Raw genomic sequence first — 15,018 nt, forward strand, 5'->3', positions numbered from 1 at the left:
AGTTAATTTTATAACTAAAAATTAAAAAAAACAAATAATTTCAGTTTTTTCAAATTAGCAGTTCTAGCGGCGAACGCTGACACTATGTTACCCTCCCGTGTGCCCCACCGCTGTTGTTATTGCACATCGTCTGCTTTGTATTTGTTATTTGTTTGACTCATTGTGTTGTGTGTGCTAGGTTAGTTGTGAATAATTATTGTAACTATTCTATTTCCCTGTATATACAATAATGATAAAACATGCATTATTTAAACCAAGATTTATTTTATAAAAAGCATGTATTTGCAGGTTTTGGTAATCCTCTAGTTGATATTTCAGCATTGATTAAATCTGATGAAATTCTAGAAAAGTTTAACCTCAAACCTGATGGGCAATGTGAGGTTAATGAACATGATATTTCTGAAATGTTGAAGTTTCTGGACAGGTAAAAGGCTGCACTTTACTTTAGGTCCTACACTCATCCGAACGAAAATATCTTTGGGTCCTACACTCATCCGAACGAAAATACTCGATTGTTTAATTTGAGATATCGTTTGGTTAGTTAGGTTAGGTTAACCTTACCTAACTAAACACACGATATATCGAATGAAACAATCGATATATCGATCGATATTTTTCATTCGAATGAGTGTAGGACTTAAAGTCTATTAGCCTATTTCTTCTATTGAGTAACTATGTATTGGAATCTTGGCTACACTATGGATGATGATGATATGGACATTTTTACAGTCAATATTTGAGGCTGATTTATGCAACCCAATGATTTTATTTAAGTTTAGAATACCTCCCTAAATAAAATTAGTGACAAGGAGATTCCAAATTAAGTTAACATTCTTGATTCTGGTACTTTGATAACCGATCTTTATCTTAGTTATTGATTGCTTTAACCGTTAACTTGGTAAAAACCATAATGTAATCGGCAGAAATCAGTAATTTAGATCAGCGTGTTCTGTAGGTGGCTCACATCAACTAAGACAAATTTTATTAAAAACCTGGCTACATCTTTAACATGGGGCAAACGTCTAGTTGTTGTATTACAGTAGAGTCCCGCAAACTCGGCACTCGATAACCGGCAGTCTGGATAACTCGGCCATTACCTGGCTCAGAAAATTAGTGATTTTTTGAGTCCAAATTCCACATAGACTCAAGCCAGCTCAAGTCAAATTATTCGCAACTCGTAAAAAGGATTCGTTGTACCATATATCTGATGACTTAATACTGACTTGTTTTCTAAACATAAAGTAAGAAGGCAGGTAAAAGGCTTAAAAATGTTATTGTTTTTATTTGTAACCCTAGTTCCCGATAACCCGGCATTTCACAAACTCGGCACCCTTCCAGTCCACATTACGCAGAGTTTGCTGGACTCTACTGTAATAGTCAAAGCCGTTAGATAAGATAAAGGGGATGGGTTGGATACTAAGTTCTTTCTGAAGCTCTCTGACAGTTTGACATTGGTGTTGGAGAAAAGAGAACTACATAAAGAGATCAAACCATACCTACCGTACCCTTGTTGTTAGTTGTTGGATGGAGAGCATAAAGCAAAAAAGAACCCTTTTATAAAAAAAATTGATATTTAAAACTTTATATTGATTAGCGGTGGACAACTTCTGCTTCCTCAGAAATCTCTCGAATGGAGGGAAGGTACTGAGTAAGCATCTCTCTGCCCCGCACCTAAACATCCTTGTCTCCATCATCAATTGATGGGGCAGTGTGCGGTACTGTTAGCCACTCCATTTAAAGCTATAGTCTTTTATACTGTTTCAGGGAGAACCATGAAGTGAGGAAAAGCCCTGGAGGGTGTGTACAGAACACCCTGAGAATCGTTCAAGCTCTCGTGAAACAGCCTCAGTTTTGTGTGTTCTTTGGAGGCCTGGGAAATGACAGTGATGGCGGGTTGTTGGAATCAGAAGTAAAAAAGTGTGGAGTAGAAACCAGGTTTGTCATACAACTCAAATTTTACTAATGATTTATAATTTTAACACAATGTATTAACTTACCTGTACTTGCATTTCTGCATTCCTGGATGATCACGAAGAAATTGCGCTTGCTGTTTTTTGAGACACTTTTATCTTTATAGCAAATTAAAATTGTTCTTTCTATGTAGGTAGTGTTATGAATTACTGTTTTTAGTAATCAGCTGAAGTATTTATTTACTTGTTGTTTGTATTAGAGATTTGTTTACCTTGACAACTATGTAACAATTTAAGTTTATTAAAGCCTTATTTTCTAAAAAGGTTCAGTTATTCACAACAAATTTAATAAACTTAAATTTATTAAGATAATTAAATAATCAAAATTAAAATGGAAAAACTTTTAAAACCAGACAGGTTTGATATTAATCCTGAAAATCCTTCTGCAAGTAGAGCATTCAAACACTGGTTCAGGACACTTGAAAATTTCATATCTGACTCAGCAGTTACTGAAGAGAGGAAACTTAACGTGTTGATTAATTTTCTTTCTTACAATGTCTACGAGTATATTTCTGAATGTTCCACGTTTAAGTCAGCAGTTGAAATTTTGCAAACTATTTATAATCCTAAGAAGAATGAAATTTATGCTCGACACATGCTAGCAAACCGCAAGCAGAAGAAAGAAGAAAACATAGACAAGTATCTACAAGAACTTAAACTTCTAAGTAAGGATTGCAATTTTCGTGCCATAGATGGAAATACTTATCGAGATGAAGCCGTTAGAGATGCCTTTATAAGTGGAATTATGAACCCCCATATTCGACAAAGACTACTAGAAAAATCGTCCTTGACATTAAAAGAAGCTGAGGACATTTCACGTTCACTTGAGTCTGCACAGAAGAGCTGTGAAGCATATGGATCTTCCAACCAAATTGAAGTCACATATTGCAACACTTCATCAACACTACCAGATCAACTGGATGAAAATATAGATCCTGAAGAGTCTCCTACTTCAGCTTCTGTAGCAAAAAACTTTAAATAGAAGTGTTTCTACTGCGGTGGCCGGCGTCATTTTACTCGAAACGACTGTCCTGCCAAAGATGCTACTTGCTCTGGTTGTAAGAAAAGGGGACATTTTGTGAAGGTATGCAGGTTGATGAAAACTCAAGGTAAGACCTTTAATGCCTCTTCTTTGGTAGTAACCACGCTTTCATGTGCAGCTGCCTCCAATGGACTGTCAAAAGCAGTTGTGCGGGGTTATGCAAATAAAATACCTGTTGAAGTTTTGGTTGATACTGGAAGTACCGATAGGCCTAGTTTTATAAACCGAGCTGTGGTAATTGAAAATGGTTTTCATGTAATTCCAGAACGGAAACAGGTATCTATGGCTTCCACAAACCTAAAGTCACCCATCAAAGGTTATGTTAATGTGAACTTAGAGTTCTCTGACCATAACTATGAGATAGTACAACTGTTTGTTATTGACAATCTGTGCACTGACATATTGGTTGGTCATGATATAATGAAACTGCATTCTTCAGTGAACCTAGATTTTGGAGGAGATAAGTTACCTCTGTCCATTTGTAATGTTGCCTGTGCTTCTGTGGAACCACCATACCTTTTTCATAATCTATCACCTGACTGCAAGCCCATTGCAACTAAGTCTCGTAGGTATTCTAATGATGATGAAAAGTTCATCAACTCTGAAGTGCAAAAACTCCTTCAAAGTGGTATAATTGAAGAAAGTTCATCTCCCTGGCGTGCACAAGTGCTTGTTACCAAAAGCTCATCTCATAAAAAGCGATTAGTAATAGATTATAGTCAAACTATAAATAAGTTTACCCTATTAGATGCCTACCCCTTGCCTAATATTGAAAACATAGCTAGTAAAATAGCAGAAAATAAAGTATTCAGTACTACAGAAAAGGAGGCTTACCATCAAATACCAATATCGGAACATGAAAAATGCTTCACAGCATTTGAGGCAGCAGGAAAACTTTATCAGTTCTGTAGGGTTCCATTTGGTGTGACAAATGGTGTGTCTGCTTTTCAGCGCACGATTGATAAGATTATTTCTACTGAAGAACTAGAAGGGGTGTGGGCTTTCATTGATGACATAACCCTAGCCGGAAAAACTCAGTCAGAACATGATGAAAGGCTGAATAAATTCTTAAAGGTAGCTAAGAAATATAATATTACTCTAAACAATGAGAAGAGTAAATTTTCTCAAGACATAATATCAATCCTAGGATATCAAATTTGCTACCAGTCTATGCAAGCAGATCCAGAGCGTCTGAAACCCTTGTTAGATTTGCCATTGCCAGTTAATGCATCTCAATTAAAACGTGCATTAGGAATATTTTCTCACTACTCAAAGTGGGTTCCCAAGTTCTCAAACAAGATTCGGCCTCTGATTGATTGCAAATCTTTTCCTATATTGCCCTCATCTTTGCCAGCTTTGGCTTTTCAGGAAATTAAACAAGACATAGGAAAATCAATACTTACCGTGATTGATGATCTTTCTCCATTAGTTGTGGAAACAGATGCATCTGACTTTGCTATCGCTGCCACCTTAAGTCAAAAGGGTAGACCTGTCGCTTTCTTTTCAAAAACATTGACCGATTGTGAAAAACGTCATTCCTCTATTGAGAAGGAAGCCCTAGCCATAGTCGAATCTCTAAAGAAGTGGAGACATTTCCTCATTGGGCGACATTTTCTATTAATCACCGATCAACAGGCTTTGTCGTTTGTGTTCAACAGTCGGCATACTAGTAAAATAAAGAATGAGAAAATCACTAGATGGCGTCTTGAGCTGTCACCTTATTCTTTTGACATACAGTACAGACCAGGAAAAGAAAACGTCACCGCAGATGCATTTTCACGCGTTTGTGGAGCTGTCACAAACATAAATTGTGATGACAAGCTTTTTGCACTTCACCAATCACTCTGCCACCCTGGTATCACTAGGATGTACCACTGGGTAAAAAGTAAAAACCTCCCTTACTCAGTTGAGGATGTTAAAACAATGACAAACAAATGCCCAATGTGTGCAGAGATTAAACCTCGTTTCTACAAAACTACAAATGCTCACCTTATCAAGGCCACAAAACCTTTTGAGCGACTAAATGTAGATTTTAAGGGTCCTTTGCCATCTTGCACACGTAATCGATATCTATTGACTATAATCGATGAATATTCACGCTTCCCTTTCGCATATCCCTGCAGTGATATGTCCTCAAGCACAGTAGTTCGCTGTTTAGAAAATCTATTTTCAATATTTGGAATGCCAAACTACATTCATTCAGACAGAGGGACATCTTTTCTTTCAAAAGAACTCAGAGACTACCTTCATGAAAGAGGAATAGCCACCAGTCAAACGACTCCATATATTCCGGCAGGGAATGGCCAAGTTGAAAAGTTCAATGGAACATTGTGGAAAGCAATCTTGTTAGCTCTGAAGTCCAGGTCACTAAAGGTAGAACAATGGGAAGTTGTACTCAATGATGCATTGCACTCCATAAGATCTCTTTTGTGCACTTCGACTAACAGTACGCCACATGAAAGGTTTTTCATTCACCCTCGGCGATCCCTCAATGGCACCTCACTGCCAGCTTGGCTCATGAAACCAGGACCGATATTCTTAAAAAGAAATGTTCGGCCATCAAAATTTGATCCTTTAGTTGAGGAAGTAGAGCTGATGGATGCTAACCCTCATTATGCCTTGGTTAAACACAATGATGGAAGAAAGTCAACTGTATCCCTCAAGCACCTTTCTCCAAGGGGGGATGTAAGTCTACTAGAAGACCAAGTCCTTCCAACGCTAAAAGAAAATCCTCAACTGGTGACAGATGAATCACAACCACATGTCATTCCAGAGCCGAGCATTAATCCAGATCCAAATGTCAATCCAGAACAGAATGTCACTCCATTTGATATCCAAGACCATGAGTATCAAGCAAATGATGATTATCAACCGAACTTCATTCCTGAACAAGACCAACCTCTAGAAAGGCCGAAAAGATCAAGAAAACCACCAAGTTACCTCGCTGATTACATTGTTTAAATTTTGAGGGGGAGAATGTTATGAATTACTGTTTTTAGTAATCAGCTGAAGTATTTATTTACTTGTTTTTGTATTAGAGATTTGTTTACCTTGACAACTATGTAACAATTTAAGTTTATTAAAGCCTTATTTTCTAAAAAGGTTCAGTTATTCACAACAGGTAGCAAACACTTTAACTGTTTTTAGGGTATTCAAAGTCTCATAAACTTTATGCACTGAATTATTTTGGGCTAGGTATGAATATTGTGTATAGGCTACTAATTTATTAAAGATTTGATGTTATGGTTAGGGCAGAGACCTTCCTAGATTATGAATGCCCAAATTAAATTCTGTCAATCATTATTTGGCTTTTGTCAACTCTGAAACAAATTGTTCAATGTATGTGCGATCTCTAATAATTCTCAACTAAGTGGGTAAAACTCCCTACCTTTCTCTATCAGGATTAGACAGTGCTTGATTTGCGTCGGAACGCAGTAGAACGGCGTTCTGGTACCTCTCTTTCGGAAAGATAAAAATATGTACTAATCACATTATAAATAGGTTACAGTTCCGGCACCTCACTTTTTATAAATCAAACACTGGGACTAACATGTTTCATTACAAGGATCCAGTGGCGTAGCGACAATTAAACAATTCTGGATCTATGTTCTGGATTTATGTTTGTACTGTTCAATTATGCCTTAGATAATGCCCAAATGGTTGTTGTCAGGCCTATGGTTCAGCCAGGATTGTACTAAGATTTGACAAAATGACCACTTTCAAGCCCCATAAGACCCACAATATTTGTTAGAATAATTTATCAACTAGACTACATTTTAATTTCTAAGTGAATACCTAATCCAATACAAATAAAGTTCTTACAGTTTTTTACCCCTATCAATAGATTACAACACTTGTTTTTCTCCCTAAAGAATTTCTCCTTTAATTACAGATATACAAAACACCCTGCGTACTCTACTGGAAAAGTGGCCGCATTGATACATGGAGATAAGCGATCCCTTGTGGCTCACCTCGGGGCAGCAGAAGTCTATCGCAGGGAAGACTTTGAGACGAGCGAAAATCTCAAAATCCTAGAAGAAGTGGTTATAGTATACATCGAAGGGTTTTTTATCACTCATAGTTTAGATGTTGCTCTCGAAGTCATAAAAATATGTAAATCTAAAGGTGTCATTGTCGCGTTCAACATCAGTGGCGCGTATGTAGCTGAAGCTCACTCGGAGAAATTGTTAGCGACTGTCGTTTTAGCCGATATAGTAATAGGGAATGATTCCGAGTTCAAAGCTTTAGGAAAAATAATTAACTTAAGTTGTGATACTTTGAAGGATCTTGCCATGGAAACATTTTTGTTCCTAAAGAAACAAAATATTCCTAGTCATAAGTTTAAGGTGGAAGGGGTGAATGATCTGAATAAAGTGTTAGTCATGACTCGAGGGAAAGCACCAGTGTACTGTGTGTTTGGAGATGGGGAGATTATGGAGTTTGCTGTGCCGACATTGGACGTTTCACTTATAAAAGACACCACAGGGGCGGGCGACTCATTTGCTGCTGCGTTTTTGTTGGCTTTGATTCAAGGCAAATCCTTGACAGAATGTCTTGCGTTTGGATGTGCCACAGCTCATAAGGTTATTCAAGAAGTTGGGGTTTATTTAGGTGACAAATGATATACTCGTCTTGAAATGCCATAGTCTGAATTAAGAGCTTTAATTGGGTTAGTTTTCTGCAACCTTTCTGTGATAATGTCTCTTTATTTATATTATTTATAAAATGTTGTTACACAAAAATAAAGTTGTTGGTTAAAAATTTAAAAACTTGTAGTGTACACTTTTTATTCCTAAATAGTGTTTGTAGATGAAGTTAAAAGTAGTGAACTTAAATGAAGTCAAAAGTAGATTAGGCTTCAGTGAGTCAATTAACCATTGTAGTCCAGTTATTGTAGGTAAAAATACCCCTCTACCTGGAAATAACTCCCTAAGTCACGAAACTTTGCAAAATATGTATTACTAGTACCCAGTAATAACATATCAATTTCCATAAGTAAAACCATTGACTTTATATCTGTAAAACCAACAACACAACAAACCTTATAAGAAGCAAAATGCTTGAAACTCAGCCTGGGATTTTTGAATTTTGGCAAGTTTCCGCGGCGGGGGCAATGGGACCGCCACTATAGTGTGAGTGAAACAAAGAAACGAAGAATACAGAGAGAGAGGGGAGAGGCTAGCGCTAAACTAGGTGGCCGTGCAAAGCTCATTTCGGCTGCAAAATCCAGTCAGACTTTTCTCTACAAGCATTTTGCTTCTTATAAGGTTTGCATTCATTGGTAATACCATGGATAAAACATACTCCCTTAGTAGATTTCTCATCCTCATGGAACAGCTGAAGACAATTTTATTGTTAGTTCTGTACGGTTTATGTAGAGGTCGTGTTTTGTTTACAATTTGTTTCCCGTTATTACAGCCATTTAAAACCTCGTTTAGCCAAATAATTCGATCTAATCATAAACAATAACTTGTCCCCTAGTTATATAACCAAAAAGTAAAGCACAAATCAAGAAATTAACCATAAAATAATAGAAACAAAGTTTCGTCGACACTAGCGCCCATGTGTCAAGTACATAAACTAGACACGAAAAACGTGCTTCAAAATTTACAATGGGATGAGAAGTCTACTTGTGTTGGTTAGTCTATGGTAATACCCATCTAACTAAAAAAAATTAAATATAGGTTCTGTAATCCTGTTAATCCTGGGATTAAAAATGCTAATCCTAGGTTTCTAGGAATAAAATACCAAGTGGGATTCCGGGATTGAGACCCCTTATTACTGTGAAGCTGTAGGTAAAATAAAAAGTGCTACTACAAAACAAATTCTTACCTAAGTCAACCTTCATGTATAACAAACCCTTGTAGTTGCAAGAGGAGCTCTTTAAATCTTACCACACTAGTTAGTTGTTTTGTGTTCTATATCAGCTGACAATTAAAGTTTTAGTGCATGAATCTTCAAGTTCCATTTCAACCTTGTGATATTTTGTAAACAACTTCAAATATAACCTTACACAAATATAAATTTACATAGTCATAGTTTCATTACTTCTAAAGGAATCTAATGGTTTATGAACGTTTTATTTATTGAGTGAATATAAGAATACCAGAAAGGTTTTTAAATTTTTAGCGTTAAGACTTATTTACCATCAAAATGGCAGAAGAAGTTGAATTCCAGATGATACAATTACTTAATCTGGCTATTGGTAGTCCTGAGGTGAGTTTTACCAAAAATTGTGAAATAGGAAACGTAGCCCAAGACAGTTATCCAAAACTTTGTAAGTAATGTTGTTGCTGTCCAACATATGTACTACCTGTGGATGAAGTCACTATAACCTATAACTTACTATAAAATGCCACTTCTATCTCCAGGTGAGCACAATATTAACAATACTTCCAGTTCTTGCGTGATATTACCAAACACCTCTTTAAGTATTTACAACCTCTCTGTGTGTAATTAGTTATTTTTTCTTTCAAATCATTCTCTAGCCTTTCAATCTATCTTTAAAAGTGACAAATCAGTGAGAGTGTACAATTAACATCAGTACCCTTTACATGCATAGTAAAGATACACTGTTAACAAGCACGTCAACAATTTCATATTTAATTATACATAATAAATTGCAGCCTCCATTTAAAATTACATACAAAACCAAATGGTAAAAATATACTTTCATCAAAGTACAGAGCAGTAGTTTATATAATCTTACAGAACTCAAATTGTTTACACGAAAAGATGTTATATATTTTGGTAATCATACTAGGGTTGTCTGATTACATGTATGTGTACAGGTTGGTGCTGTCAACTTCAACCTGCTCCAAAAGGTGCTCATGGAACTTCTCAAACTGACGGACCTAGACTCGGCTACAATCAGACTTAGTGCTTCAGACGCAGCTAAAATTGGTGTAAGATTAGATAGTCCCTAATACGTAAAGTATATTTTTAGAAGATTTTCTCGTGAAATATTGTACTGTACAGTAATAAATCTTTGCTGAAAGAGTGAAACAGTGAATTTAAGTCACAAAATTGAACTGACATTTTTTCTTCTACTAATTTGTTTAGGGCTAAAGGGCTCTTAAGTTTTAGTATAGCAACTGAATTTTGCTTAATAACTTTTACATGCCATTAAGCCATTGCTCGATAACTATAACTAAAGCAGTATTAATTTTAATTTAGTTTTTAATAGGAAGAGCAGGCTAACTTGTTCAGAGGGTGAGTCTTCTCAATAGGATGACAATGAATAAGTTGAAATTTGTAAGAGGATTGACAAAGTGGCTAGTGATCATGAAACACAAGCTAAATATTTCACTAATAAGGTTTAAATTACCCCTCGAGGGGTCAACGCTGCCGACACGTGACAGTCGCGACTTATCCATCACCGGCGCCGCATCACGTTTCGCAGTAGTTTATTAATTATTAGTGTTTAAATGTTTCGTGCGTGTTTTCGTGTGTGTCTACATGTGTTTCGTAAAACCATAACGATCTCATCTCCGAGGGATATTTTATAGAAGAGCTGGCGTTCACCAAACCTGATGATGTGCCAATGTAAGGCATGAAACAGCTGTAGTTTCTTAAAACTATACCGAGGATCGATGACAGAAGCCAGGTAATTTAAACCTTATTAGTGCTAATTTTAACGATCCAGTGGCCAACCATCATAAATATTTCAATTTCATATGAGTCATATTTCCTAATACAGGAGACTCACCCACTGTGCAAGTAAGCCTGCTCTTCCCATAAAAAACAAATTCAAACCCATTCTGGAATAGGAGAGCACTTTCCCAAGAATACCTATGAAACAGTAACAAATTTAACAGCTTGTCATCATACTAGGTAAGTTGAGACCATGAATTATGGTTTGTAGCTTTAAAGAGTTTTTTTTACAATAGAAAGCATTATTACAAAATGCAACCTTACAACCTCTGAAGGTATTTTACAGGTTATTAGTGAACTACACGTATAAATCTGTTTTAGGAAACATCAGCTGCAATTCCAGTAGCTGCAATTCCAATAGAAGATGGAGCAATAGTGAATTCCAATAGTGAAGAGGGAAGAACTCCAAAGAAATTGTAAGTTGAAAATAGCTATTTACATTACAAGTGTAGTAAGGGCGTTTTTACATCACGCAGATGAATGTTGTGCAACGAGCGGAAGCGAGTTGCATAAGTCACCTAAGTGATGTAAACACGCTCTTGCGTAACGTGTAACGTACAAGATTTTACCTGACCCGACAATATACAGGGGGTTACGTATAATATTTTTCATTATCCATTTCACTCATCTTCTAACAGTAACGTTCTTTTACAAACAAAAGCTAGGTTAGGAAATTTCTTTTAAAGCATAACAATAAAATTCAAGCCCACAGCTGATTTCTAGCGTAGAACGTCGTTGGCCCCATAGAGGTATAAGTTGAGCACTCAATGTTATTTAAATGGGTTTCACTACTTCACCGAGTGAGTTTTTGAAACTTTACTTCACTCGTGAAGTAAAGAAGTTGTATACATCACGCTTGGGATAGGGAAGTTTAACATGGCGGGTTAGGTAAACACCTTTACAACATCTGGTAATGCATCTGAAAGTTAATTTCATGCCTTCAACTGCCTCTTGAGAGAGAGAGAGGTAGAACCTTGAATTAAACCTATAGATTTTTAATATTGAGATGACAACGAAACATGAAGGTCTTATTCAGTGCTACCCTTCCTGGGTGTATTGCATTCACTCCAAGATCATTCACTCCAAAAAGTATTTTTACAATTTATTTGCCTGTTCGTTCAATCCAATGCTCATTCGATCCAAAGGGTACAGTCAGCTCCAGAAGTAGACGGGCCTGTGGAAAATACAAATTTTAAAGTGTACTGTACATTGGATCGAATGCACATTGGAGTGAACAAGCAGTATTATTAAAATATGTAATCATAGTAAACTGTTGCATTCACTCCAAGATCGTTCGCTCCAAAAGTGATGGGTGTTGTGTTAACCAATCTGCAGGCTCGAGGCGCATTTAATGTCTGATAATGGAACCAGACTGACGTATAAAAAAATGAAACGAATCTTGACCGAAGAAAAAATTATCAGTGGTACGTTCAAAGGAGATATAATCTTAATCCAATCCTAAGAATACCGATGATTTAATCTGAACCACCCTTTGAATTTTATGTGACTACAATTTCCTTTGGTTCTTGTTTTTTGTATTACGATTAGGCCTAATAAGGCACAATGGCATCCCTGAGTATCACAGGTTTAATTTTAGGAAATGTATGATTTTCACACAAAGTAAAAATAATAACATATTTAGTTATTGTCAATTGGTATCCCTATTGTTGTTATTTATCATAATAAAAAGATTATCATTTAAATTAATAGTAGTTAAGTGCAGCAACGCGCGCTGGGTAACTGCTACTACAGTTTTAATATTAACAACTATTTTAGAATAAGACTAGTGGCTTGTAGCGGCAATAGCCCCTATATAGGCCTATATATTCTAGTAATTATTTTGTACAAATTATAAGTCACACGGGTTACCCTACCTTGAATTATCGTTCAACATTTTTGTATTTTATAATATGTATAGGTAATAGTAATTACATACCTGAATAATGCATTTTGATATCTGCTCTGTTTAAAAAAAATCCAAAGAACTGTTCATGTGGTGTGTTTATTTATAATATAAACTTTCTAATCATAATACAACTAAGGAACATTTTTTAATAATAATCTTCATGACTATTAATTAAATATATATAGGGCTACATTTCTTTGAATCTATATTTATAATACCCCCGCCACAGCAAACCTGCCGACTAAGCAAATTTCCATTTGTCTGAATTGATTTTCAATCTATACTATTATATAAAAATCTAATGGTGTCTGTATGTGTATTACTAATAGGTGCAAAAACTACTGAACCAACTGGGCTTAAATTTTACAAAAATATAGCTACCATACCAAGGACCATTATAGGACTATTCACACTACGATACTGACCGTGGGCTTTGCCCCTTTGGCTTTAAAGTTTCTGAGGTGAGGATATTCAAAGTAAATATTGATTGGTGTCCATGGCTGCAATGAGAATACTCACAATGTTTACATTTGCTTTGACATTTCAATGTAAACAAGAAGAACTGCCAAATTGCATATTTCATAATTGAAGACAGCTGATCCAACAAAATTAAATATAATATTTTCCATAACTATGAGGTAGGTTTATTTTAATCAAACCTTTTATCGTGGATTATTTATTGTAAAACTATGTCAATGATTATAGAAATAAAAAAATATTCTAAAAGCGTTGCTGTATCAACTCAGGCTCTGCTTTCGATTTTTAAAGTGTCTTAAGTGTTATGAAAATAATGTTATTGATATATTTTCATGGAAACAGTAGGAAAATTGCAATCTATAGATGGTTTGTATGAATTTGGAGGCTACTTGAAAAAAAATTGAACTGCTTAACATGTCTTAGATTAACTTAACATAACCTGCACATCTTATTGTTTTTTTACATGTATATTTAGGTAAATTTAGTAATTGTATTTCGCTAAACCTATGCTTAAATTAAACTAAAGAATATCATCAATACATAAATTGTGCATAGATTTTTGTGTTCTAAAACCTGTTGCATATGTGTAACCACATTTAATTATCAAATGGTGATACAAACTACTCTTATTTTATCTTAACATAGCTTTCAGTTCATATTTACTTTTTTTGATAAATTTATATTTTTTGTTTTGCCACACCACTGATTAAATTAAACCAAGGAAAATATCATAAAACTAAGCAGTATATAGTGTTTTTTGTATCTATAATCAATGAAATATATGTTACTATGTTTACTTAAAGGTAAGTTGTGAAAATGTAAAGTCAATGGAAGATGGAACTGATTAAAAGAACTGCTGGTTTTGTATAATAAGTTGTGGGTTGATATTTTTGTAGAGTAGAATCAGAGATGCAATGAAACATATACTGTATTTGCTATTACATTATTTAGTCCTCGATGCTTTGATAATCATATTAGTTTTGTCTGCTGTCTAATGCTTAATTATTTGTTTGACATTTTTTATAGTATAGATATAGTTTCTTTAAAATTTCGAAATACTATTGATAAGGCACACCAATATTTCTAAAGTTTATAACAGCTGATATTTTTTGCTAATGATTTATTGTGAGTGAAGAAACCACAAGATGGAAGAATTTGTGATCTAATATGAAGAAGAGTAAATTAAAAAAACAGTTCATTTAAATTTAATAATTAGTATTTTTGCAACGTCAAAATTGAAATTTAAAATGTCAAAAATTGAGAAAAAAGATATGTAATTAAGGGAGATGAAGGTAAATCATGTAAGTAAACGTTTTTTTCGAAGATTTGGTAAGTTTATCTCATATCAGCCTACACAAGATTTAAAATTAATCAAAACCAAAATGGTGGTATCCACTACTTATCAGATTTAAAAGTCATAACTTAAACGTTTCTATTAAGGCCATAAAAGTTGAATTTTGTTTCTAAAATCCTGGCAGATGTGTAACTATTATATGCAACAGAAGTAAAGATTATTTATTTTTTTATAATATAATATAAATACCTCGTCACAGCTCTGAAGTTTCTGTCTTTTGGTAAAGATTAAAATGATTCTTTTTTGTGTCCTCTTCCCGTTGCAAAGCACGGGTACAACAGCTAGTTAAATATATTTTAATAACATTAGGTTTAACGAGTACCTAGGTTTGCTGCTACAAGGAAACTAATAAAGTGTGGTTTTTAGTAAAATATTGATAGCTTCGTACAAAATAAATAAATTTGCCAAGTTTGATCAAAATATATCCATAAACAAGCAAACTACAACATTTGACAATCTATATCTATATCTATATCTATATCTATCTATATCTATACTCTATACTATTATATAAAAATCTTGTGGTGTCTGTATGTGTATTACTAATAGGCGCATAAACTACTGAACTGACTGGGCTTAAATTTTACAGAAATATAGCTACCATACCAAGGACCAT

General features: G+C 34.9%; 2 protein-coding genes across 2 annotated transcripts in view; both read left to right on the forward strand.

The window, feature by feature from the left end:
* Positions 1-206: 206 nt before the first annotated feature.
* On the forward strand, positions 207-7,773 carry LOC128996822 (adenosine kinase-like). The gene is made up of 3 exons (XM_054422308.1): positions 207-424; positions 1,765-1,935; positions 6,905-7,773. The coding sequence occupies exons 1-3, from the start codon at positions 240-242 to the stop codon at positions 7,632-7,634; spliced, it is 1,086 nt and encodes a 361-aa protein (XP_054278283.1). The 5' UTR covers positions 207-239; the 3' UTR covers positions 7,635-7,773.
* A 1,244-nt stretch (positions 7,774-9,017) lies between these two features.
* The window catches only part of LOC128996906 (glutamine-rich protein 2-like), a 30,600-nt gene continuing 24,599 nt past the window's right edge, over positions 9,018-15,018 (forward strand). The window contains exons 1-3 of the mRNA XM_054422432.1: positions 9,018-9,228; positions 9,804-9,917; positions 10,987-11,081. Of these exons, the coding sequence (XP_054278407.1) occupies positions 9,166-9,228; positions 9,804-9,917; positions 10,987-11,081 (272 nt within the window). The 5' untranslated portion in view covers positions 9,018-9,165. The remainder of the gene's footprint in view (positions 9,229-9,803; positions 9,918-10,986; positions 11,082-15,018) is intronic.

Source organism: Macrosteles quadrilineatus, unplaced genomic scaffold, assembly GCF_028750875.1.
Source record: "Macrosteles quadrilineatus isolate MER2022 unplaced genomic scaffold, UCM_ALF_1.0 Scaffold_6__1_contigs__length_79288215, whole genome shotgun sequence".
NCBI classification, from domain to species: Eukaryota; Metazoa; Arthropoda; class Insecta; order Hemiptera; family Cicadellidae; genus Macrosteles; species Macrosteles quadrilineatus.